Source organism: Schistocerca piceifrons, chromosome 3 (assembly GCF_021461385.2).
Source record: "Schistocerca piceifrons isolate TAMUIC-IGC-003096 chromosome 3, iqSchPice1.1, whole genome shotgun sequence".
Taxonomy (NCBI): domain Eukaryota; kingdom Metazoa; phylum Arthropoda; class Insecta; order Orthoptera; family Acrididae; genus Schistocerca; species Schistocerca piceifrons.
Window position 1 is genome coordinate 617,876,038 of NC_060140.1, and position 25,526 is coordinate 617,901,563.

Consider the following 25,526-nt stretch of genomic DNA (forward strand, 5'->3'; position numbering starts at 1 on the left):
TTACCTGAGGACTGTACTACTTTTACGGGCGGGAAGTTGCTCCATTGAGTCCACTTTGCGCTTGTAGAATTCGCTCTTAACTCAAGTCCACGAACAGTAATCTAATGAAATAAGATCAGGTTACTTCGGTGGCGAAGAAATGACTCCACTGCGACTGATCCCACACCCAGGATATGTTTCAGTGAGTTAGTGTGTCATTGGCCATACGGAATGCGCTTTGACCTCAGTCGTGCTGAATGTACATAAGACATTTTGTTGCCAAAGGAATGTCCTCCAAGTATTCTATTAACACATTTTGAAGGAAATCGAGATAACGTACTCCATTAAGACGGTTATCTAAAACAACTGAACCTATGAGGTGGTCATCAGTAATACCGCACCACACGTTCGCTGAGAAACGTCGTTGAAAATTTGTGTCCAAGGTAGCGCATGGAGTTTCGTGTCCACACAGTTCAGAGTTGAGCGTGTTATTGATGCGGATGTAGGTAAATGTTGACTCATCAGTGAACAGAACACGTGGAATACAGCGTTCATTGGCAATGACTCATTGACAGAATTCCTTTCCTTTGGCATCATCTTCTATGAGCAGATGTTGCACACTCTGCCGACAATAGGGGTGCAGACCCTGCTCTGTACTGTGAGCATCACTCTTGTTTGTGGAATACCAAGCTGTGCAGCAGTTCTTCTGGAGATGTTTAATTGGGTTGCATTCTACCGTTTCAGGAATGTTCTCAACTTCTCTAAGGTCTTTACTGGACGGAACATTCAGATACAACATATGCGCTGTGAAGCGTATCGGACCCACGCATCTGTCAAACACTTTTTAGATACCCCAATATCCAGAACTCTGCGATTAGGAAATCTTCGTTCTCGAATAGCGGCTCCGGTATTCCCACTGCAAAACCCGTAGGCGAAGATCAGGCCAACCCCATTCCACATAAACCAAGGCCTCACTGTAGTAGTGAGACGTGAGACATGGAAAGAGTACAGTTGCAGGACCCGTGGCCCCACCAACCTCAAGTCAAGTGTGCATTGAAATGGTCAGCTAAGACACCACTAGGGATCCTAACGTCGCTTTAGTTGTATTCGGATGTGAGTGCTGTTGAAGGAGGACATGCAGTCGCACCCATGTTTTTCAAATAGCTGTTTATTTAATACGGTTAAGAAAGGGACATGTGTTCATTTAAAGGTTTTTTTTTTCAGAATCGCCAATATTATCACCCCTCAAAGCATGTGCCTCTCCTCTTGAGTCACCATGTACAGGACATGTCCTAAGTTGCAAAACAGTATGTCATTCAACCTTGGTACCCTTACCCGGTTGAATTAACGAAAGAAGATCCAATGGAGAAGCCTAAGGTTCGTTGTGGACTCGTTCAGTAAGTGCGAGAGCATTACGGAGACGCTGAACGAAATCGAACCGCAGACGCTGCAAGAGAGGCGTTGTGCGTCACGGAGAGGTGTACTGCTGAAATGCGAGAGCGCACGTTTCAAGAAGAGTGAAATAACATTTTACTTGCTCCCACATACGTCACGTGAAATTATTACGACGGTAAGTTCAAAGAGACTAGTGCTGGCACGAAGGTATCGACATTCATTGTCCTAGTAAACCATTCGTGACTGCATCAGGGAAGACGGTATTATTATAGTTGTAGTCAGAAGTACCCTCTACCACACACCTTGTGATCGCAAACGAAATGAGGATTTTGATGGAGGTTAGATCTATTTGTCGGACTAGGACTCGAACAAATATCTTTGTACTCCGCGCCGATCGCTTTTATTATTAAGAGCTAATAGAGCACGCGTCATTGTCCGAGTCGATCATACTGCACGCCCGTACCTCTCTCCCACTTTTACGATACTGCACAAAACCTACCTTGAGCTTGTTTGTGGACTAGCGCTCTTGGAAGACAAAGTGTGACAGATAAATGCTTTTACCTACAGCGTAGAGTTTGTTCCCAGATTGTAGCTTATATCCTCTATCTGAGTCAGTTAATAATGCTTCTGGCTATATTATTTGCTCCTCTGGGAGAGGGAATGCAGAGGAGAGTGCGTAAGCCCTTGACTGTTCCCGGAATGTGACAGTCTGCAGTCCTATGGTCTACAATGTACAATGCTCTCATTGTATTTTTTTTGTACGTATCTTCCGAAGAAGGATGACACAGTAAACTGAAATATGCCGCTGCTTCCAGTTTATTGTTGTAGTTGTTCTCCACAACAGAAAAACGGACGAAACGTGATTTTTTTGTTCTTCTCTTTTTTAAATTAAACAATGCAGATTTTTTCTGAATAAATCATTCAGAGTTTCCAAACTCGTGTTAGAATTCGTGACGACCAGGAAAGCCATAGCAACCAACCACATGTAAGAATGAAATGTATCAATTTAATCATTTAATTTTAATTATCAAGTACTGTTAGTATTTAAATTGGCTACTTGCATCTGTTGTCATTATCTTTATTACTGCGCTAAAAAAGCCACAGCGATTACATTATGCCAATAAATTTGCACCAGATGATCAGCATCAAGTCATTATTTTACTGTTATAAAGCCAACTGAAAATGAACACAGTGTGAAGATTCATTTGGAAATTCACGAGGCGATTCCCAAGTAATTTCCACGTTTGTAGTCGCATACGTTGTATTGAAATCAGCTAAATGCCTCATCGGATGGTTCGAATAAGACGTACAAGTACCTTATCGCTATTTTGAGATCTCCAATGAATAACTGCCATTTAATTGTGAACCTTGGGCATTACCTCAGTTGGAAAACCACAAAATCCCAATCAGATTATAAGCAACTGGTCATCATAGTGAACTACAAAGCGTGGGAGAAACGGGTTTCTGAAGTGTTGCTATCGCACGCGGTATCTTAAGAGTGTAACAGACGTCATCTCGTCATGGCAAACTGTATTAATATGTCAATTCGACAGTTCCGACGTAAACTTATCGTCGTCGGTTTAAGAGGATTAAAACGCACAACAGAGATATTTTCATCTAATCACGGTATTCGTTAGTAAGGCAACGAATTGTTAGTAATGAGGAATTTTAGTCACAAGTGGATTTTCCGAGGTTCTGAAGGATCTAATGATTCCAAGACGGTTGACCAGTTGTCATGAGTTTTGTTGTGACCCCAGATGAATGGTGCTATTGACAGCGACTGTTCTGTTCACTACATCTCGAGAAGTATCCACTTTCAGAATAGTGGAGTTTTTCTTTATTGACTGAGTCTGATGCGTTACTTTACAGTTTTCTTGTATTAGACGTTTCGAACTATGTAAGGTATAATTATTAGTAAACCAACGTTACTGTTCATACCACAGTTTGAAACTGAGGTGATAATCGAGAAAACCTCTTGTTAGCTACGATCATAAATTTCCGTTGATGGTCGTGTACACAGATGCGAAGGGCAGAGTGGAACTTAATAGGATTAACTGAAAACCATTCTAAGAATTCTGTAAACTGCGTTAATGTTAGAAACGCTAAACGATGTTTAGGCAGAGAAGAGAACTCGGGCCATTTCTCCATTACGTATGTCTGTTGACACTCTAACTTCACTGCACTCGAGATGTTGTTTTATTTGTTCATAGTATTGTGCACATTCTCTCGCGATCCACTGAGTGATGTTTTACCAGTGTCGGTCTCCGCCCTACAGAAACGTGCTTTCTTCTTTGCCCCTGAGTTCTTTACTGATTGACAGTACTCAGACTGCAGTTCTTCCATTCTTCTCGTTTTGGCGATATCTATACCTGTTTTGAGCTAGAAATCCTTTCCAAACCACTGAATTTTTTTAACATAACTGCTCACCAAGTGTCTCCCCGTATTTTAAGCTGTGCCTAGCAACAGTGCCGTCTTTAATGTCACGCAAAATATATTTTTCCTTTAGAGTACTGTGCAAGCATTTGTATAAGGAACGGAGGCTAGTGGTCGTTGAAAAAAGGAAGAAGAAAAAAAAAAAAACCCTGGGAATTTCAGAATTCAGACAGAGAGAGCAGTCAACTGATGGTAACCATAATACTTCTTCATTCATATTCAGACACCTGTTTGCTATGTGAGCCGGCGTACAGCCCTCACGGGCCGTGTGCCAGCCTTCTTTCGTAAGGTGTACCGACGATAAGTAAGGTGACTTCATATGCGAAACCCGTTTTTCGCGAAGCGGCCTTGTCACAGTGACCGCCTCAAAACTACTGCTGCAGTCTCGTTCACCTTAGCTAGCTAAATGGACGTAAGCTGCAGAATGACAAATAGATAAAAATAAACTCGTTTTCTACGAACGTGTGAACAAACTTAAGCCAAAGGAGGTTGCGCTGCTCCTCGTCGATGACTTTCAGACTGTTCACAGATACTGAAGACCGAAGAAGTCGGAGATAACTGATAACCTCAACTCTTTATTTGATTTCCCTTTCTTGAACAAAACATCCACTTTCAGAAATTTATGTAGGACAAAAGCCGCTCGGCGTCAACTATCCTAATGTACTAAAAGGTGATGTAACAAGGGACACTCCTTCTGAAGAAGATATTTTTAGAAATATCGAAACCTAGGTCAAGCGCTAGGAAATCTATGTTTTGCAACTGTTTTTTCAACCCTCTTTCAGAAATGAATTATCTTGTGTTTACTCTACAAAGCCGGCCGGTGTGACCGAACGGTTCTAGGCGCTACAGTCTGGAACCTCGCGACCGCAACGGTCGCAAGTTCGAATCCTGCCTCGGGCATGGATGTGTGTGATGTCCTTAGCTTAGTTAGGTTTAAGTAATTCTAAGTTCCAGGGACTGATGACCTCAGCAGTTAAGTCCCATAGTGCTCAGAGCCAGGGGACTGATGACCTCAGATGTTAAGTCCCATAGTGCTACAGAGCCATTTGAACCTCTTTTTTTTTTTTTTTTTTTTTTTCTCAGAGCCATTTGAACCATACTCTATAAAGCAGGCGACCAGAAACAGTGTGTTGGCCTTAAATTATGTTCGCAGGTATCACTGGAAAACGTCGTTTCCCCGTTTCCCATCAACGTAACATAACTGTGCGTAACATAACTGTCTTCCTGTTTGTAAAACTCTAGTAGCTATTCACATGGATATATTGCACAACCCTTAACAATCTGGTTAGTAAGATATGCTTCTGTAGATGATTGAAGACTAAAAGCTTCTGTACTTCAGGAATCATTAAAATGCAATTAATGATTTGAAGACGTAAACAATCTTGGCTGAAAAGCGGGCTTAATTATTTTATAATTTGCCAGTAACACTTTTCGCATCTTCAGATTGATTTATGCAACAGATGTTAAACGCAAAGGCTGCCGTACAAGCGAATGCCTTAGCAAGCAGGGGCAGACATGTACAACGACACTTCTTACATGTTTACATTTTACATTTTGTGATGCCCTTGTGCAGGGCTGATTCCATTTTTGGTGTATTTTGGACTGCGTTATATACTCTACAAGGGCACTGCGCGAAGTCTCTTAAAACTCGCTATGGGCAGCTATCTACTGAGGTCTTTAGTGCATTCGATACGTGACTTCCGGTGTACTCAACACTATTTTACATCAGGGCACCACGCAATGTACTTAAAATACTGATAGCGATGTTTGCCTGCTAAGACATTTGCATAGACGGTAGCCTATGTGTTTAACAACTGTTGTGCCAGCCAATCTGAAGATACCTTAAACTAGGCAAAAAGCGATATTGACATGTAATTAAGGTTTACAGCAGGATGTTAAACCTGGTGAGTCACAGACAACATTCTCCATACCAACTGTGACTATAGCAAAAATTTTGAAAATCGTTATGCTTTTAAAATGGTAAAAGAACTCTGTGTAGTTCCTTGCGTCACTGGGTAAGTGATGGACTACTAGGTTCAAAGTCCGGATTCAAGCCCCATTCGGTCCTAGGATTTTGTCTGTCATTTGGTGTCTGTTTCACTTCTAGTAATTTTATATATATATATATATATATATATATATATATATATATATATATATATATATATATATATATATGGAAACATCAAGTTCAGGCGTGGTTCGGAGTGCACGATAATTTGTAGGTCCCCATACAACTGGGTGCAAAAAGTTGGAGGAAGCCAACAGCCTAATTCCGCCTCAAGACAATACTTACTAAAACTGTGGTATTCTAACCAAGCATCAGGTTGATGACGACTTTTTCGTTATTAACAGAATGCAAACTAGAGCTCGACTTGCGTCTAGCTATCAGGAACGGTATAAAACACGAAAAATTTCTCGATTCTCTGAAATGACATGGGAGGAACTCAGATGATTTCTTCATTAAGGTAATAGCTGTTTTCTTTCCCTACGTCTTCCAAGAGTGGATTAATTCTAAATAGCTAAAGAAGTCGCTGTTGACTATCTCTACATGTAACGAAAATTCACCGAGTCAGTTTAGACATTACACAGGGGAAGAAGAATGGATTTTTCTTCGCAACAACGAAGATAGGTTTGTTCCGCTCAAGAAATGAACGTATTATTGACATTGTTTGAAAGAGGAAACTAGGCTGCTCGAATGAGTGCAGCAATGAAAGTGTTTCGGAGCGCAGGAGAATACTCGCCCAAACGCTGAAACCGAAAGGATACAGTGTGTGTGTGGGTGCGTCACGCGTGATTAGCACACAAGACCACTTAGCCAATACACACGAAGTGACAAAGGTATTTCGGGCAGGCTTCTGGCATAACGGAAGCTGCCAGGCGTTCCAAACTTACACGCCGCGTGGCAAATTCCTGCGAGCCACATGCAACAGCCCCACAGTTCACGCGCAGCCAACAGTTACCGTACCGGTTGTGCGCGTTACTGACTCATTCGTGGAAGTGCAGCGGTGACGCTGCCATGTGTACTTTAAAGCGATAGTGGGAGCTTGTTGTTACCTGAGTGCAGAACTTCGTTGAGAAATATGTCAAAGTCACTACAGTCACATCATTTAAAATGTCTATTTTGGGAAGAATCAGTAGCAACACACCTTCTCTTAACTGAGGAAACAAGACTAATTCTATGATAAAGTCATTCTCTTTTCTGCAAATAGTTATTCCAACAGTGGATGTCAGGTCGCTACACGCTGAAAACTTCAGACGGACCTTTAGATGCCCTAAGATGGATCATTTATTAAAATATGGCTAGCGTAATGCACTATCGTAGTCCTGCCAGCGACATAACTCTTGTCCACCACGAAAATTGAATTTTACTCTGATAAATAAGGAATTTTTGCTAGTTCATGTGATCTTAATAGAAATTTATTTTGAACTCAAATTAGTAATTTAACTGAATGTTTGTGACATGTAACTAAATAATGGGCCGAGCGCCAAAATACTTATTTAAAGATAATCAGCAAAATGTGTATAGCACTTCAACAAAAGCAGTGTAAAAGTTGGGGATCACTATGCAAACACACAAACTATACAGGTTTCTTGTCACATAGGTGTCTTTATTGTAATGGATTTAAGAACAAAATGATACAAAATTTGAAGAAAACGAAACGTTTGTTTGCAATGGGTTTAATATAAATAACGATACAAGTGCCATCATGTCCATTTTCACTCATTTCACAAGTTTCTCGTAAAGTCACTTATTCTCCTCTTTTACAAATGGTATCACTTTAGCTAAATCCCTTCTCTTTTCTTCAGACTCAGTGTAGTGTTTCCAGCCTCACTTGTTGAAGATCAGAAGGCTTCACATTTTTCTTCATGAGGTAATATTCCTTGTACGCTTCAATTTCACTAAGAGTTGACCGAACTTGCCGTACCCCAGGCCGTTCAGTAGTCAGTGTGATCCACTGTACTTTTGAAATATGCACATTGGTGAGAGTCATGTATTTTTCAGCAGCTGACTGAAAATCGTAAAAATCTGTTTCTTGCATAATAGTCGCTATGAATGGTGTTGTGTGCGTAGCTTCAGTGATGCGGGAACTACATCTTTTGGAACTTCACACACAGTTGGCCTCTTTCGTTTCTCAATGTGAGCAAAATCACGATCGTAAGACATAAAAGGGTGTCCTTTCACCAAAAACTTGTGTTCTGTTTCCGTAAAGTAATCCTTTGCTGTAAAGTAAGCCCACGGAAACATCGTCATCTTGTTTTTGTTCTGCCCACAGCAGTTGTCACACAAGTGTAGAAATAAAAGCTTTGTGCACACGGGAAGTAATTTCATTGCCACTCCTGCCACATACGGTCTCATGCCAGAGAAACATGTGATTATGACCAACATGAATGTAAAAGTTGTAATTTGAGAGCTGTCAATGAAGGAAGAGTAGTCACTTTTTACAAATCCATTGCCGCTGTACATAATTCCGAGTTGGGCCCTTGAGTCTTGATTGTGTAAGCTTTCATGGAATCCATAGCTTTCCTTGCTTTTCGGTGATGTGTTTCTAGCTGCAGTTTATTGTCTTTATTATTGGGATCACACCTCAATTTGGCTTTAAGAAGGTCACATGTAGAACAAGTGTCACTTGACAAAAGATGATATTTTAGCTTGGAGAATTTGTCTGTAAAGACTTTTGCATAGAATCTGTATGTGATATTGGTGTCTTCATGTTGCCTTTGAAATTCCTTAAATAAACGATAAACAGTCAGGTCTTCTCTTAAGTATTGTCCCCCTATTTTTCCCTTGAATAGTGGATTTCTTGTCTTGGTATGGCCTTAATATGAGCAACAACCAGCGCTTCATCTCCTTCTATATATTTCAGGTGTTTTGTCTTATTTCCTCGCTTTTCTTCATGTAAAATCTCACCACTCTGCTTCAACTGTGCTAATGCCTGAACTCTTCTTTTGGTCAAAGCGATAACCTCAATAAATGTTCCTTTACATACTCTTATTACATCTCCCTCTCATCATCAGGAAATGTGTAAAACATAGTTTCGTTTTCCTTCTTGGGTATGACCAGTTGTCCTGCACCTTCCTCAGTAGACAGCTGAGCAATTTCGTTACTATCATCATATATTTTTGACCTTCGCCTCTTCACTTTGCAAACATGTGAGACATTGTACAGTTATTTTGCTTCGTTGTATCGTTTAGTGAGTAGAATTCCTTAAACAACTTAAGTTTGTGGTCATATGAAAGATGCCTGCATTTAAACTGACATTCACAGGATACCTGAAAGAGTGAAGCAGTATATATAATAAGTTTAAATCAACATGCCTAGGTATTTGCAGGTAAGTAAATGATTTCATTGAAGTAGTTAACTGTAACCTCATAATCAGAACGATGATTTCTGTCGACACGGAATTCGTTTCAATAACAAATTAAACGCATTAAAGTACTAGAACATAACTTATGCAAATTCCAACCCTTGTAATAAAAATTAAAACGGCAATCAAGGCCTACCTGGTGCTTGGGATCCTCTTTAGCTGGAACCATAGTGCTGACTTTTCGGGAATTCCTATCCTTCGCTGTGTAATTTCTTTCTTTCACTTTGAGCACTACCTTCACCTCTCTTCCTCCGTTTTGGTGCAGTTTTCCTTTCCATTTTTCAATATCGTGTATTATGTGTCTGTAATAATTACTTCAGCAGTATCGTATTGTTGCAAACAAACCATAGAGCTACTTAAATTGTCAAAAATTCAGACAAGTACCGCCAAGACAATAACAAATAACAGAGGGGCATGGCTCGTTAATTGAACATCCATCTTGTAATTTGAGAGTGCCATCTTGTGACAGCTGCAAATACTGTTTCGCGCTGTTCTGGCGCTTGTACCGTTATATATGTTAGCGTTGGTGGTTACAGCGGAATTTCACCTATAACAAATTTTCTTTCTTTGGCTTGACCCGTTATTTACTTACATGCCTCATTTATTATAGCGCACTACTGAAAATGTATTCGCCCAGACATGAAGCCAACCGTTCAACATAAATTGCAGGCGCTTTATGCTTCAAGGAGCGATCAAAAAGTTTCCGTCTGAGGGCGTTGCTGCGGCGTGTATGCAACGTAGCGCGATTCCGACGCACCACATGTAGGCAAAAAATTAGGGTAGTGTTTACCTGCGTAGCTGACTGGTAACATAATTGCCTCCCATGCAGCGGGCCCGGGTTCGATTCCCGGCCGGTTCGGGGGTTTTCTCCGCTCGTGGACTGGGTGTTTTGTTGTCCTCATCATCATTCCATTCCATCACTGGCACCCAAGTCGACCAATGTGGCGTCGACTGAAATAATACTTGCACTCGGCGGCCGAACTTCCCCGGATGGGGCCTCCCGGTCAACAATACTACACACTAATTTCATTGGCGTTCGTGTCTTTCTGACGCGCGTGGGTAAATACGGAAACGTGAACTATGATAACGTTATATCGAAAACGTCCAAACAGGACCAACGCGCTGTTATTCGTTTCTTGGCTGCCGAAGGACAAACAGCGGGGAACGAAGAATGTGTATGGGGCTGCCTGTCTGTCGAAAATCATGAATGTGGAACGGTGCGCACAAGGGGTACTGTTCCTTCATGATAACGCACGTCCCCATATGGCAAACGTCCGTAACGCAGAAGTTACCCCAACTCAAGCAGCCGCTCTTTAGTTCTGATCTCTCCCCGTGCTGTTATCATGCCTCCGGTTCCTGAAAAAAGGCTTGTCGAACGAGAAGTCGCAGCAGGCAGTTACGGAATTCTTCACGCAACAGGACACGGTGCTTTACCTAGCGGGTATCTTCAACGTAGAGCGCCGGTGGGATTATTGCCTCAAAGCCCACGGGGATTTTGCCTGATTGGCATACTATTTCTCCACTGCACGGTCTTCGAACGGAAACATTTTGATCGCTCACTATACAAGAAATTTTACCAAACCATTGCTTCTTACTGCAGCACAGCGTTAATCACTTAAAATTTAAATCTTCAGTTTCATTCCGTGGGTTTAGAAGAAGGATACAGGGTACACCAAACATTTAGGGTTAAAAATACGAGTAAACACACGGTAGAAGATCCTTCAATGACTGTTTCGGGCTTAGAAACCAATAGCTGGAAATGAATGTTTCATGCGATGCGAGACACTGATTACTAATGTTCGTTGACATATTACTGACTGTTGCGTCGAAAACAGTGGCGCTATTTTCAGCAGAAATACAATCGCCTCTGCTGTTTCAGGGTGGAATTTACCATTGTTTCTGGTTCGTGCCTGGTTAGCACTATTCGTTACAGGAACATCCAGACGCTCATTTAATGTATGATGTAATAGGGAGTAGTGGCCAGAACGCCGAAGTAATGCCCATAACAGAGTTTCACTGTAGGAGTCACTATAGTTACAAGAATTTCATTACTGTGGAAAGAAATTGGATCATTCAAACGGCAAAGAGCTAGCCGAGGTTCTCAACAAAGTATAGATCGCACAACAGAATTTCTCGAGGTGGCGTCCAAGCGAGTGGAAGAAATTTCACCTTAAAGAAGTGGAGATTCGTGTAAAATTTTCCGAAGATGATTGAAAGATTAAAACCAGATCCAGATCTCGATTAGACGTTAGTGCTTGGCAAATTATATGTTTACGTGAAGTGAACTGTTACGCAACAGAGGACTAGAATATCTTTCCCGTCTCGAAGAGTAAACGGTATCGCATTAATCCCATTTATCCTTCAGAGATGGATATGAGTGTGCTGATTGTGCACTTGCCGAGTGATAGTGACGGTAGAAGACGTATACTGGAGGATCACGACAGTAAGTGGGGACACGAATCTTCCACAGTGAAAGAGGATCGGTGCGGTGAGTGTTTTCACAGCGAACAGCTGGCATCGAGTAACAGAGTGTAGAGCGGGGAGGGCAGCGGCCGGTTCGGCGCATAACTCGTGAAGTAGGCCGCTTTCTCTCTGCGTGGGACGCAGCAGTGTCACCGTAGCTGCTCACACAATCGCGAAAGGACCTAGTAGGACGGGTCGTTGACCATCTAATGTTTGCTAGTTCCATACCAATAACGGGCCGAGTAATCGAACTATTTTCTTTATGGTAGCCCGAGTCCCTGTGAATCTGTCGACTTTCAGATATCTTACTGCTTGCTATTCGTCTGGCAGAGAGTCTTTCTACCCGTGTTTAACGTCTTTCCGATGCGTAAAATAGTTATTTGCTTTTACTTTCCGTTTATATTTTTATGTAATTGATTTCATAATTGTAACAATGAATAGAAAGTTCTTTGTTTTCAAGTTGCGTCAAGTGATGAAAATTACACGATCTGTCGGTCAAGCACTCCTCGGCCTTTGCCAAGTTGTATGGCTGCATGTGGACCGCCGGTACGCCCCTATATATACTAGCTGCCCACTGTGACGCCACTGGTGATCGCCCCCTATTATGATTCTTGACTGAAATCACTTCATTTATTTGATGAACGTTATACCTGTTTCTTCCCGAAAAGACAATGCATTGCCCTTCCTCGGCGTCTTCATGCGCGGCAAACGAAATGGATGTCTTAGCCACAGCGTCTATAGAAAACGTACCCACACCAATCTGTACGCGCACGTAATCGGCCATCGTAAACGGCACAGTAGCGTACTGTGTTACAAACACTGGTGGATCGTGCATGAATGATATCAGACGCTGACAATCTGATCCGCGAGACAAACTACCTAAGCAAGGTCTTCAGCAACAACGGCAATAACGTTCATCAAACAAACTGAGAGATTTCAAGCAAGAATCACAAGACCACCGACGAACAGCAACAAAAAAACTCGCCTTCTTGTCGTTCTGTGGCTCCGTGTCGGGCAAGATAGCCGCCTGCTGAAAAGACAAAAGATCAAATTGATCTTCAGGCCTTCGACAAAAATTCGCCAACTACTGAGACCAGTTAAAAACGCAGCAGGCCTCAGGACACCTGCGTTCTACGAAGCACCTCGAGAACTGTCGCAGGTCTTAGGTTAGCAAACAGTTCTCACTTGGAACAACGCAGGAAGGAGCATGAGATGTTTTGTCGCATACGCTTCCTTGAGAATCGGCTTTCACTTGGTGTCCTTTAGAAAACAGTAGCCAGTTAAATTTGACGAAACCTGAGTCGTGTTTCGCACTAACGGCTTCTGAGACTGTGTAATTTAAAAAAAAAGCCATTCAAATAGAAATAATAGATAACACCTTTAATGGAGACGGCGGCCTGCATCTCAACGCGGCATGGGATGTAGCGATCGCAAAGTTAAAGCACGTACACTCCTGGAAATGGAAAAAAGAACACATTGACACCGGTGTGTCAGACCCACCATACTTGCTCCGGACACTGCGAGAGGGCTGTACAAGCAATGATCACACGCACGGCACAGCGGACACACCAGGAACCGCGGTGTTGGCCGTCGAATGGCGCTAGCTGCGCAGCATTTGTGCACCGCCGCCGTCAGTGTCAGCCAGTTTGCCGTGGCATACGGAGCTCCATCGCAGTCTTTAACACTGGTAGCATGCCGCGACAGCGTGGACGTGAACCGTATGTGCAGTTGACGGACTTTGAGCGAGGGCGTATAGTGGGCATGCGGGAGGCCGGGTGGACGTACCGCCGAATTGCTCAACACGTGGGGCGTGAGGTCTCCACAGTACATCGATGTTGTCGCCAGTGGTCGGCGGAAGGTGCACGTGCCCGTCGACCTGGGACCGGACCGCAGCGATGCACGGATGCACGCCAAGACCGTAGGATCCTACGCAGTGCCGTAGGGGACCGCACCGCCACTTCCCAGCAAATTAGGGACACTGTTGCTCCTGGGGTATCGGCGAGGACCATTCGCAACCATCTCCATGAAGCTGGGCTACGGTCCCGCACACCGTTAGGCCGTCTTCCGCTGATGCCCCAACATCGTGCAGCCCGCCTCCAGTGGTGTCGCGACAGGCGTGAATGGAGGGACGAATGGAGACGTGCCGTCTTCAGCGATGAGAGTCGCTTCTGCCTTGGTGCCAATGATGGTCGTATGCGTGTTTGGCGCCGTGCAGGTGAGCGCCACAATCAGGAATGCATACGGCCGAGGCACACAGGGCCAACACCCGGCATCATGGTGTGGGGAGCGATCTCCCACACTGGCCGTACACCACTGGTGATCGTCGAGGGGACACTGAATAGTGCACGGTACATCCAAACCGTCATCGAACCCATCGTTCTACCATTCCTAGACCGGCAAGGGAACTTGCTGTTCCAACAGGACAATGCACGTCCGCATGTATCCCGTGCCACTCAACGTGCTCTAGAAGGTGTAAGTCAACTACCCTGGCCAGCAAGATCTCCGGATCTGTCCCCCATTGAGCATGTTTGGGACTGGATGAAGCGTCGTCTCACGCGGTCTGCACGTCCAGCACGAACGCTGGTCCAACTGAGGCGCCAGGTGGAAATGGCATGGCAAGCCGTTCCACAGGACTACATCCAGCATCTCTACGATCGTCTCCATGGGAGAATAGCAGCCTGCATTGCTGCGAAAGGTGGATATACACTGTACTAGTGCCGACATTGTGCATGCTCTGTTGCCTGTGTCTATGTGCCTGTGGTTCTGTCAGTGTGATCATGTGATGTATCTGACCCCAGGAATGTGTCAATAAAGTTTCCCCTTCCTGGGACAATGAATTCACGGTGTTCTTTTTTCTATTTCCAGGAGTGTATTTCGAACGCAGGAACTAGTACTATAAGATAGTGGAATATGCTTGAGAGATTTGGTCATATTATAGTAATATATTAGCATTTTGTGCCGGAGGAACTCTCTTGTCCAAAGTTACCTATTTAAGATGACGAATCTTCCTTACTATACGGCGATGCCGCGAGCATCATTGAAGTCACAGCCGACAGCTAGTTTGCATAGGGGGCGTACCAGCAGCCCACTGGCAGTCATACCACTTTATAATGTCCAAGGTGTGTTTGGCAGAAATCTCGTGTAATTTTAATCACATGACGCGGCTGGAAACTCGACGACATTTTATTCACTGATTTCTTAATTGATTTTAAAAATATAAGCCTCTTTGACGTCTTTATGGAAGGAAAGCACCACGAATGAGGTTAACGGAAATACGGACGGTATATTAATTAATTAGTAAAATAGGACTACAAGAAAGTGGAAAATATGGAGAGATTTTCACAATACCACGTGAAAACAGCAGATAGGTTGACCAGAAGTAAAATACGTACCGTGATTCTAAATGCATGATTTTACAGATCTGCATAGGTCATGTTTTACAACAATAATTTATCCAAAACATTAGCTGCAACCACAACTTATAAAGAGGGTACTCTACTTGGATCTGTTTACTGTCATAAATTACCATGAAAAATTCTCAGGATGAGTCGTAGTTACTTTTCTAATATGACGCAGTTAATACCCTGGTTTGCTACCTACACCAGGCTGCAGTCGTACTCTAATGCTCGTTCACTTCCGAAAATCAGCTACTAAGTATATAAATCATTTAAGAAAACCTGTGATTTAGCTTGGGAAGTCATAGGAGTAACTTTTGACTGCATGATTGCTATTGAATTCAGCAACATCTTAGAAAATTCTAGATAAAAACATGCACGCAAATCAAATTAATAGTAAAAGATACTGAAGTTGATGCATATGCCGATGAAGGTAGTTTCCAATCCTGGTTTACCTGTTAGAAACACGAAAACACCTGTTTCTGTGCGACGGAAATGTTTACAGAACGCTTGTGTGGCGGTTGCTGGACTGTTTCACCCTACAGTAACGACTTAGCCGAAGTAATTTAACTTGCCCAGAAAAGGATGCTTGTACTGCCTCTCTTGTCTGCCATGCGCCTCACAAGTCTAGCCGCCATTTTACCTCCCGACTCTATCACACGAGGTAACGTTGCGTATTTACCATGACACAAATGAAGTATATAAAACAATTTATCTTACTATAACTTCCGAGACAAACAATATTTGAACTTTAGCTTCGTAATTTAGTCAAGAATATGTGCCGCACCTTTAAATAGTCAGTGCCCGCAGAGAATAGTAGAAAGATCTTAGCTGTCATGAAAAACCTTGGATTAGGAATTTTAACGAGGTAAATACGCCCGCTCATAAAGCTAGATGAACTATTACTGTAAGATAGTGGAATATGCTTGAGAGATTTGGTCATATTATAGTAATATATTAGCATTTTGTGCCGGAGGAGTTTTCTTGTCCAAAGTTACCTATTTAGCATGACGAATCTTCCTTACTATTAGAATTCATTTTTGAAGAAATCATATAGCTTTCAGGACTTCATTTGAATAAGCAGATAATAGGAATGTGGAGCATGCAGGTATTCCTTTACCGAGGAAGCTAGAGCTTTAATTTAAATGACGGGTGTGTATTCAACTGTGATGAAAGGCTCACATGTTCGTCCTGATTTATTTCTGTGGTGCGACACCCATATTCATGAACGATGTCAAGCCAGCCGTTTTATGGAAAACAAATTAAAACTCTAGTAGTTTCCAAGCGCTCACAATAGTATCTAAAGAAATCCAGTAGTGTGCCTCTGCATTAAATCATGACGGATAACCCCACAGCTCCTGGTGCCTGTCTGTACGACGGTGAGCTTCGTATCAGAGCCCATTGTCTGCAGACTAGCCTCTGCACATGTAAACATTCTCACATTATTATCCCTGCAGGTCTCGCATTTTGTCTCGGCTTTCGAGAGAAAGAAAGCGCATGTGCACAGACGTCTGACAACGGCTTTGTGTCATAAATCTTTCACACGATAATGAATGTTTGTAAGATAGTGCACCGTTTTCAGTGACGTAGAACATGTGTGCCTTTAAGACAGGATAATTTGTCGACCACCTATTCATTCGTTTATCAGAGGTTTACGGGAACACTTCTCCATATTTCGAAGAATTATTTTCGCGTTTAATAAGCATCTGAAATTAAAATGATCCTGATTAACCGTAGTTAATGTTAATAACATACTTTTATTTTGCTTTGTGATTCTTTCTTGAACAGTCTACATACGCTTTAGTAACTGTCTTTAAATAAAAACCGAAGGTTTGGAAGACTGGTTGATATATCCTCGTTTTTACCACACTTTGTTCCCTTACTTTGAAGACTTGCCATATTGTGTAACATGTCTCACCTGATTTTCAGCTATTGATCCTGTTACTGTTATTTCTGCAAGTATTCGCTAACTTGTCAGCTGCAATAACTCCTATTTAGCAAACTGAAATAACAGCTTATTGTTATTGCCGCTCTTCTCTACCTCACTTATTTTTACCTTTGCTATAATGAGCAAACCATATTTAGGGTTATGAAACCACTGCATTTCGTTTCACAACCCTTATACATCTCCTTTGCTTTTAACCACAAGACAAATGCATTGCTTTGTCACAACAATTGCATTTTTTATGTAGCTCTATGCCTAACAGACTAGTAACACTGAAGCATGTGGCTTTGGACGAATGAGATGTATAATGTTTTTATTATGGTGCTAATGGACACTAACAACTCAAATGTTTCTCCGCTTTATAAGTACATTAATAACACAATAAAAAGTCTTAAGATGAAATTCATTCTCGCCACTGCCTGTCGTCTATGAATATCTTTTGTAAAATTACTGTAATCAAATATTCGTATCAAAGCATATTAATCCTCTTGAAATTATTAAGGTTGACAACTACTGGGCACTTAAAAAGCAGGAAGTAACGTAAAACTGATACTATAGGTATCAAATACAACCAAGATCTTCCCGAGGATTTATTATAAAGTGCGTTCTGTAAAACAATATAGACTGCTCTGACTGACTGCACTTGAAAAATGATATTACCGCTCACAAATATAAGTATAATATAATACTTACAGTCACGAGACTCCTGGTGTACTTTTGTTATACTTTACTGCGATAACAGCGCTCCAAACGGATATAAAGCTACTTTTCTGAACACGATACCGGATGAGCGCGAGTAGTACTATCTATGTTGATTTATAGCACACTGACCAAAATAATGACACCACATTTCTCTCTCTTTAATTTCCTAAGAATTCTGAGAGGTATTCTCTTGTAACCTACAGATATTTGCTGAAGAATGTCGTTTCCTTTTAAGAACAAAAAAAGCTAGTAGACAGCAGAAGACCTGACCTGTTGCAGGAAGACGTCGTATTATCTACTCAACAACGTGAAGTGAATGTGGTACGTAGAAAACTTGTGTGGTGCGCAATACCTACATTTTTGAAGTACCAAACAAGCCACTACAACTGCAGCCGATGGGAAAACCACGCAGATGTGATGTAATACATCGAAGTCAGCAAAACTATTTCGCAACACAGAAGAAATCAGTTACACAATTGTCCCTACATTGGAGCCGGAAACGACAAGATTCCTTAACACATTCGCTTTTGAAGTAAAAGTAATTACATTTACAAAAATAGTCGTGTATTGGGGAGTCGAATGAAGCGTAAGAATGAAGGAACCATTAGACTCCATACAATTCGTTACATGTCAACAAAACTGCTTATCACAACAAGAACAGACAACAACGGAACTAAATGATTCTCTTGCATGAAATATGTGTTTAGATGCTCTTGTCTTCAGCGAAATAATCTGCAGTTATATACTAAAGAATAAGTTGTAGCTTATGTCACTGAATCAGGGAGACATGGCTGTTTTTAAACACACTTCAAAAGAAGTTTTCGATCACCTCGGTTCCGAGAGTTCCGGAACTTGTACAGAAAATTGGAATAGGGATCAACATAAACATCATTTCCGCCATTTTTATTGCTTTTGAAAACCACACATTGCATGTTGTACCACCATACAGCGAGACCATGAGAGGTGGTGGTGCTGTAGACACTGGTACCTCTAAAACGCAGTAGCACGTCCTCTTGCATGTGTACTATCCACAAGGCACTGTTGATCCAGATTGTCCCACTCCTCAACGGCGATTCAGCTTAGATCCCTCAGAGTGGTTGGTGGGTCACGTCGTCCATAAACAGCCCTTTTCATTCTATCCCAGGCATGTGATTCTTCAGTTTCTCCTGGTGTATTTCTTGTTCGAACAGTCCACGGGTGTACTGCTGGTCCATAGTATCCAATGGACACAATATTTCGGCGATCAGACATGTCGCCATCGTCAGATGCGCTGATGAACTGAGCTCCTGAGGGCGGGCTGCGCTCTTAAATCCCGTCCCACCTGGGAGGCGTTCTCTCCGCGGTCCGCGCCCGCGGCCGCGCGTTGGCGGGCGCTGAGACGCTTCTCACTTGGCACTATCACACCCGCTTGTTCAGAGAAGCTGCAGAAATAAAAAAAAAACCACGGGAACAGCTTCAACAAGAAAGAGGAAAGCATTAAGGTAACGGATCCTGGCTTCCCGTACTGCAGCGAACGACCGTCGCAGCTAGCAAGAGGAGAACCGCAGCGTAAATGACCGCGGAGAAGCCCTCGGACGTCGGCGCGCCAGGTACATAATATAATCTGCGGCCGCGAGCTCGGCTCCAGTTCACCACCAACAATGGAGGGTAAAGCTTTGATAATGCCAGCCACTCGTGCTGGCGAAACGTCAGTAAAATCATCAGATGAATGTCGCCCAAAGAACCCGAGACAGAAGCCAATAGGCAGTTTGTCAACAAGTGGCCACGAAAGCCTTAACAATTTTACACTGTTTGCTATCTTTTTACGAGTGTAGTAAATGGAATGAGAAGACAAAGGAAACAAGATACAAACAAAATGCCTTAATTCAACTCCAAAGTACTCTACATTTCTAACTGTATACTTTTGGGAAACCTATAAACTCGCTGTAAACTGTTAGCAGTGACTTATTTTACTATCCATCGCGACACTGATGCCACACGTACATGACCACACATTTTATACATCTTTTCACTTCTGCTATACTTTGGTTTCTTTGTCCTACTGCAGATCGACATGCAAGCAATAGGCATCATTCCCTAACGTGACGGTTTGCAGGAAAGGTGGATTTCGGTGACATATATCAATTAAATTATTTCCAACGTCATTAATTATCATCTCCTATCTATCGTTGTGTGATACAAATAGAGAATAGAACTATATTATACCAAATTATGCCTACGTTTAAATGACAGCGTCAGCAATATCCTTCACTATCGTCAATCCCTTCTATATCAACAACAGGGACATACTCCGATTTTAAATCAATGTCTGTTGCAGTTATCTCGATATCGCCGATCGTTATAAATCATTTCCTTGAGAAAACCTCTTGGACTTATCATAAACATATTTTTCCACTCATGCGCTATGTTCTTTACGCTTACACTTAAAACCCGTATGTCTCAGTCACCGTCAGAACCCTTCACACCTAGTACGTACCAAATGTGGTTCAGTGCCATGTGTTTGAAGTTTCTCTACCATTTTTTGTGATTTACGATCGAACCATTCATATAATCTTAGAGGCACCTTGCAGGTGGGAAATGTGTCCACTTTGGGGTTTTTCCATCCGAGAACAGATACCACTTAACATTCTTCGCTAAGCAATCCAGTGAAATCCGTAGAATTCATAATGACGGACGGAGTGCGTCACCGATGACGTGGTGGGGAGAGGGAGGAGGATGCGCGCAGAACCGGCTGTTGGACTGGTCGTCCTCCGGTAATAACCCGCCAGTGACTTTCACCGCTCGGCAGTCAGTCCCCAGGCATCGCGAGCGACGGTTCTTCTGCACACCTGCTGGCGCCTGCAGGAGACAACGTCCACATGTCGCCCTCCGCTCGCTCGTCGTCCCGGCACGCCGATAGTCCTTTACCTCTGGAGGTAGGAACCGCTCAGCAGAGTTAAGTCACTGTCGAAAGATAATTTAGAGCCACTCTCTCTCATATATTTTTAATACACTGCCGAAGTGGATTGAAGAGTCGTAGAACTCTTGCAGTACGTAAATCCAGCACTGCAATAGAAATTTGAGTTGAAGTACACGGTGTTTCATAAAAAGTACTTCTAACACATACATTTAATAAACTCTAGGACATAAAATTATGTAACTTGCGGCACATATTTAGGAATATATCAAGTTTAGGTTACAGATATTCAATATATCCTACACAAGCGACACGAGTCATATGACATCGATAATCGAATTCCTGCCATACTCGGGTACGCATGTCCACCGTTACTGATGGTATGGCAGTAGATCCGGTATTTCATATCTTGTAGTTTCTATGGTAGTGTTGGTGCATAAATGTTATCCTTAATAAAACTCCACAAGAAGAGATCACAGATGTCAAATCCATTGACCGTGAAGACCAACTGACAAGGGAATCTCCCCATCGCACTCCCTCAGATTTAGTTATAAGTTGGCACACTGGATAGGCCTTGAAAAACTGAACACAGATCAATCGAGAAAACAGGAAGAAGTTGTGAGGAACTATAAAAAAAAATAAGCAAAATATACAAACTGAGTAGTTCATGCGCAAGATAGCAACATCAAGGATAGCCTGAGTTCAGGAACGCCGTGGTCCCGTGGTTAGCGTGAACGGATGCGGAACGAAAGGTCCTTCGTTCAAGTCTTCCATCGAGTAAGAAGTTTATTTTATTTTATTTTATTTATGATTATCACATCCACAAGAAAACATAAATCGGACAAGGTAGAAGAATCTTTTTACCCATTCGCCAAGTGTACAAGTTAGGTGGGTCGACAACATGTTCCTGTCATGTGATGCACATGCCGTCACCAGTGTCGCATAGAATATATCAGACGTGTTTTCCTGTGGAGGAATCGGTTGACCTATGACCTTGCGATCAAATATTTTCGGTTCCCATTGGAGAGGCACGTCCTTTCGTTTACTAATCGCACGGTTTGGCGGTGCGGTCGCAAAACACAGACACTAAACTTATTACAGTGAACAGAGACGTCAATGAACGAACGGACACATCATAACTTTGCGAAAATAAAGAAAGTAAACTTTTCACTCAAGGGAAGATTTAACCAAGGACCTCTCCTTGCGCAGCTGCTCACGCTAACCACAGGACCACGGCACTCCTGAGTTCACATTATCCTTGATGTTGCCTATCTTGCGCATTGACTACTCAGTTTGTATATTTTTTTCGTAGTTCCACACAACTTCTTCCTGTTTTCTCGATTGATCTGTGTTCAGTTTTTCAAGGCCTATCCACTGTGCCAACTTATAACTAAATCTGAGGGGGTGCGATGGGGAGGTTCCCTTGTGAGAAGTGCCAAATCACTGGCTGTTTGACGACCAGTCCAACGGTTGGGTAGACTTTCAATCAGATATTCAAGCACTGGGCGACTCTCGCGAGGGAGTGCGCCATATTGTTGAAAAATAAAGTCGTCCCCGTTCAGCCCCGGGAACAACCAGTTTTCTAACATAGCAAAATATTACAGGCGGTTAACCGTGTTTCCATCAAAGGAGATGCGCCATAAATAAATGAGTGGGATACTACAAAACAAAACCAAAAATGACCTTTGGGTTTATCTCGTGCATCTTCAGTGTGTGCATCTGGGTTCCCTGCGCCCCAAATTCAAACTTTGTGTTTGTTTACTTACCCACTCATGTTGAAGGTCGCTTCATCACTGAACACGATATGTTGTTCGAAAGTGCTGTCAATAATTTTCTGAAGCACGTCCAAAAATTCCACACGTTTGCTTTTGTCGTCATGGCGTAGAGTCTGTAACAGCTCTGACTTGTACGACTTCATAACCGACCAATGTTTCAAAACAAGCCAAACCGTTGTTGTAGGCAGTTGTAACTCCAGATTGGCACGACGAGTTGATTTTGTGGGACTACCCTGAAAGTGGTTAGAATTCGTGCGACAGTGGCCGTGCGGTTAAAGGCGCTGCAGTCTGGAACCGCAAGACCGCTACGGTCGCAGGTTCGAATCCTGCCTCGGGCATGGATGTTTGTGATGTCCTTAGGTTAGTTAGGTTTAACTAGTTCTAAGTTCTAGGGGACTAATGACCTCAACAGTTGAGTCCCATAGTGCTCAGAGCCATTTGAACCATTTGAACCAATTCGTGCGACATTTTCGTCGGAAACATGAGTGCGGTCAGGACTCCTTGTTTCACATACACATCGTGTGTTTACAAGCTCCCTATACCAACTGCGAATGTTCCAACCATTCGGGGAATCGTTTCGACCTCAGTCTGAAACGTCTTTGCACTGTGATCAGGAAATAACACTTCACAAACTCGAGAACACAAAATGATTTTGGCTGTGGAGTAGCCACTTTGCGATATGTGATGCTAACCAAGAAAACAGAAGGTAACCACCATCCAGCGGTAATGAGTATAGACTACACTATGTATCCGTTCCTTTAACATAATCGAGCCATGGCGCAGCGATCGGTAGCTTGGCAACATAATACTTTACAATAAGCACCTAACTGTACTTCTACTATTGTTGTATAACTGTAATCATTTAACAATAAGGAAACCTGTAAGTACCTCTTCATTTGTGATATATTACTAGACAGCATACACTTAATACTCAAGTGTTTACTTTAAATGAAGATATTATGCTTTTTAGGGCCAAAGAGCTTATCCACATAAATGGCTGTGTGTGAATATTGTTACTGCACGATTTTTGTTGCAGTGATCGAAAATAAGGAAACTAATTATTTAACAACCCATCGACGACAAGATCACTAGATCGAAATGAATTAATCAAGCACACAGTCACTGATGAAACTGTAATAATGTAGATAGAGAGGTACAAATTGACACACTTGCTTTGAATGACATGGGGTTTTATTAGAACCAAAAAAATACAAACGTTCAAAAAATTTCCGACAGGTGGCACTTCATCTGATCAGAATAGCAATAAATAGCATAACAAAGTAAGACAAAGCAAAGATGATGTTCTTTACAGGAAATGCTCAATATGTCCACCATCATTCCTCAACAATAGCTGTAGTCGAGGAATAATGTTGTGAACAGCACTGTAAAGCATGTCCAGAGTTATGGTGAGGCACTGGCGTCGGATGTTGTCTTTCAGCATCCCTAGAGATGTCGGTCGATCACGACACTCTTGCGACTTCAGGTAACCCCAAAGCCAATAATCGCACGGACTGAGGCCTGGCGACTTGGGAGGCCAAGCATGACGAAAGTGGCGGCAGAGCACACGATCATCACCAAACGACGCGCGCAAGAGATCTTTCACGCGTCTATCAATACTTTTTTTTTTGTTCTAATAAAACCCCATGTCATTCCAAGGATGTGTGTCAATTTTTACCTCTCTATCTGCATTATTCGGTGGTTTATTAAGTGTTCAAATTTATACTGACTTTTTGATCACCCGGTATGTATGTCAGTTGTTTTGCGTAAATGCACATTTTAAAGCATGACGTAATACATGTGTTACATTGTCAAACAACAATGAGCCTTCCAGCGTGACTACAGACAGCCACGGTGCTCCTCTAACAATCAAGGGATTTGTTGAATAACGCAGTATGAAGCAGGATTTATAGTTAGATGAGCATAGGGTAATATCAGCAGCAGCAGAAAATGGTATAATGGCAGTAGGATTCGTCATGAATAAGAAGGTAGGGCAGAGGGTGTGTTACTGTGAACAGTTGAGTTCTTATCAGGATCGACAGCAAACGAACACCGACGACGATAGTTCAGGTATACATGCCGACGTCGCAAGAAGAACATGAAAAGAAAGAGAAAGTGTGTGTGGATACTGAAAGGCTAATTCAATACGTAAAGGAAGATGAAAATCTAAGTCATGGGGGACTGGGATGTGGTTGTAGGGCAAGGAGCAGAAGAAACGATCACAGGAGAATATGGACTTGGTAGTAGGAATGAGTTCTGTAATAAACTTCAGCTAGTAACAGACAATACTCTCTTCATGAATCATAAAAAAAATGTTCAAATGTGTGTGAAATCTTATGGGACTTAACTGCTAAGGTCATCAGTCTCTAAGCTTACACACTACTTAACCTAAATTATTTTATGGACAAACACACACACACACATCCCCAAGAGAGGACTCGAACCTCCGCCGGGACCATTAATCATAAAAGGAGGGGCTAAACTTGGAGTAGGTCGGGAGATACGACAAGATTTCAGTTAGATTACACCGTAGGCAAAGATACCAAAATCAGATGTTTGATTGTAAGCCGTACCCAGGAGCAGATATAGACTCAGATCACAATGTTAATGTGACAAAGAGTAGGTTGAAGTTTAAGAGACTAGTCAGGAAGGATGAATACGCAAAAAGTGGAATGCGGAAGTACTACGGAATGAAGAAATATGCTTGAAGTTCTCTAAAACTATGGAGTGTGCGATAATGAATTGCTCACTAGGAAGTTCAGTTGAAGAGGAATGGATATCTCTAAAAAGAGAAATCACGAAGCTTGGAAAGAAATAAATAAATACAAAGAAGGAACCTGCAAACAAATTATGGGTAACAGAAGAAATAGTTCAGCTGATCGATGAAAGAAAGATGTAAAAAAATTTTCATAGAAATTCAGGAATTCACAAATAGAAGTCGCTTAGGAACGAAGTAAATAGGAAGTGCGGAGAAGGTAACGAGAAATGGCTGCAACGAAAATGTGAAGAAATTGAAAAAGAAAATACTGTCGGAAGGTCTGACTTAGCATATAGAAAAGCCAAAACAACCTTCGCTGAAATTAAAAGCAAGGGTGGTAACATTAAGAGTGCAACCGGAATTCTGCTGTTAAATGCAAAGGAGAGAGCGGATAGGTGGAAAGAGTACACTGAAGGTCT

The 25,526-nt window shown here is 42.3% G+C and overlaps 1 protein-coding gene across 2 annotated transcripts in view; it reads left to right on the top strand.

The window, feature by feature from the left end:
• LOC124789736 (proton-coupled amino acid transporter-like protein pathetic) overlaps window positions 1-25,526 on the top strand; it is a 73,572-nt gene that overhangs the window by 10,266 nt on the left and 37,780 nt on the right. Inside the window, exon 1 of one of the 2 annotated variants that reach the window (XM_047257187.1) lies at window positions 20,484-20,596. The exons of the other annotated variant lie outside the window; for it this stretch is intronic. Within the exon in view, the coding sequence (XP_047113143.1) occupies window positions 20,540-20,596 (57 nt within the window). The 5' untranslated portion in view covers window positions 20,484-20,539. Of the gene's footprint in view, window positions 1-20,483; window positions 20,597-25,526 lie in introns of those variants that run through there. 2 annotated transcript variants of the gene reach the window in all.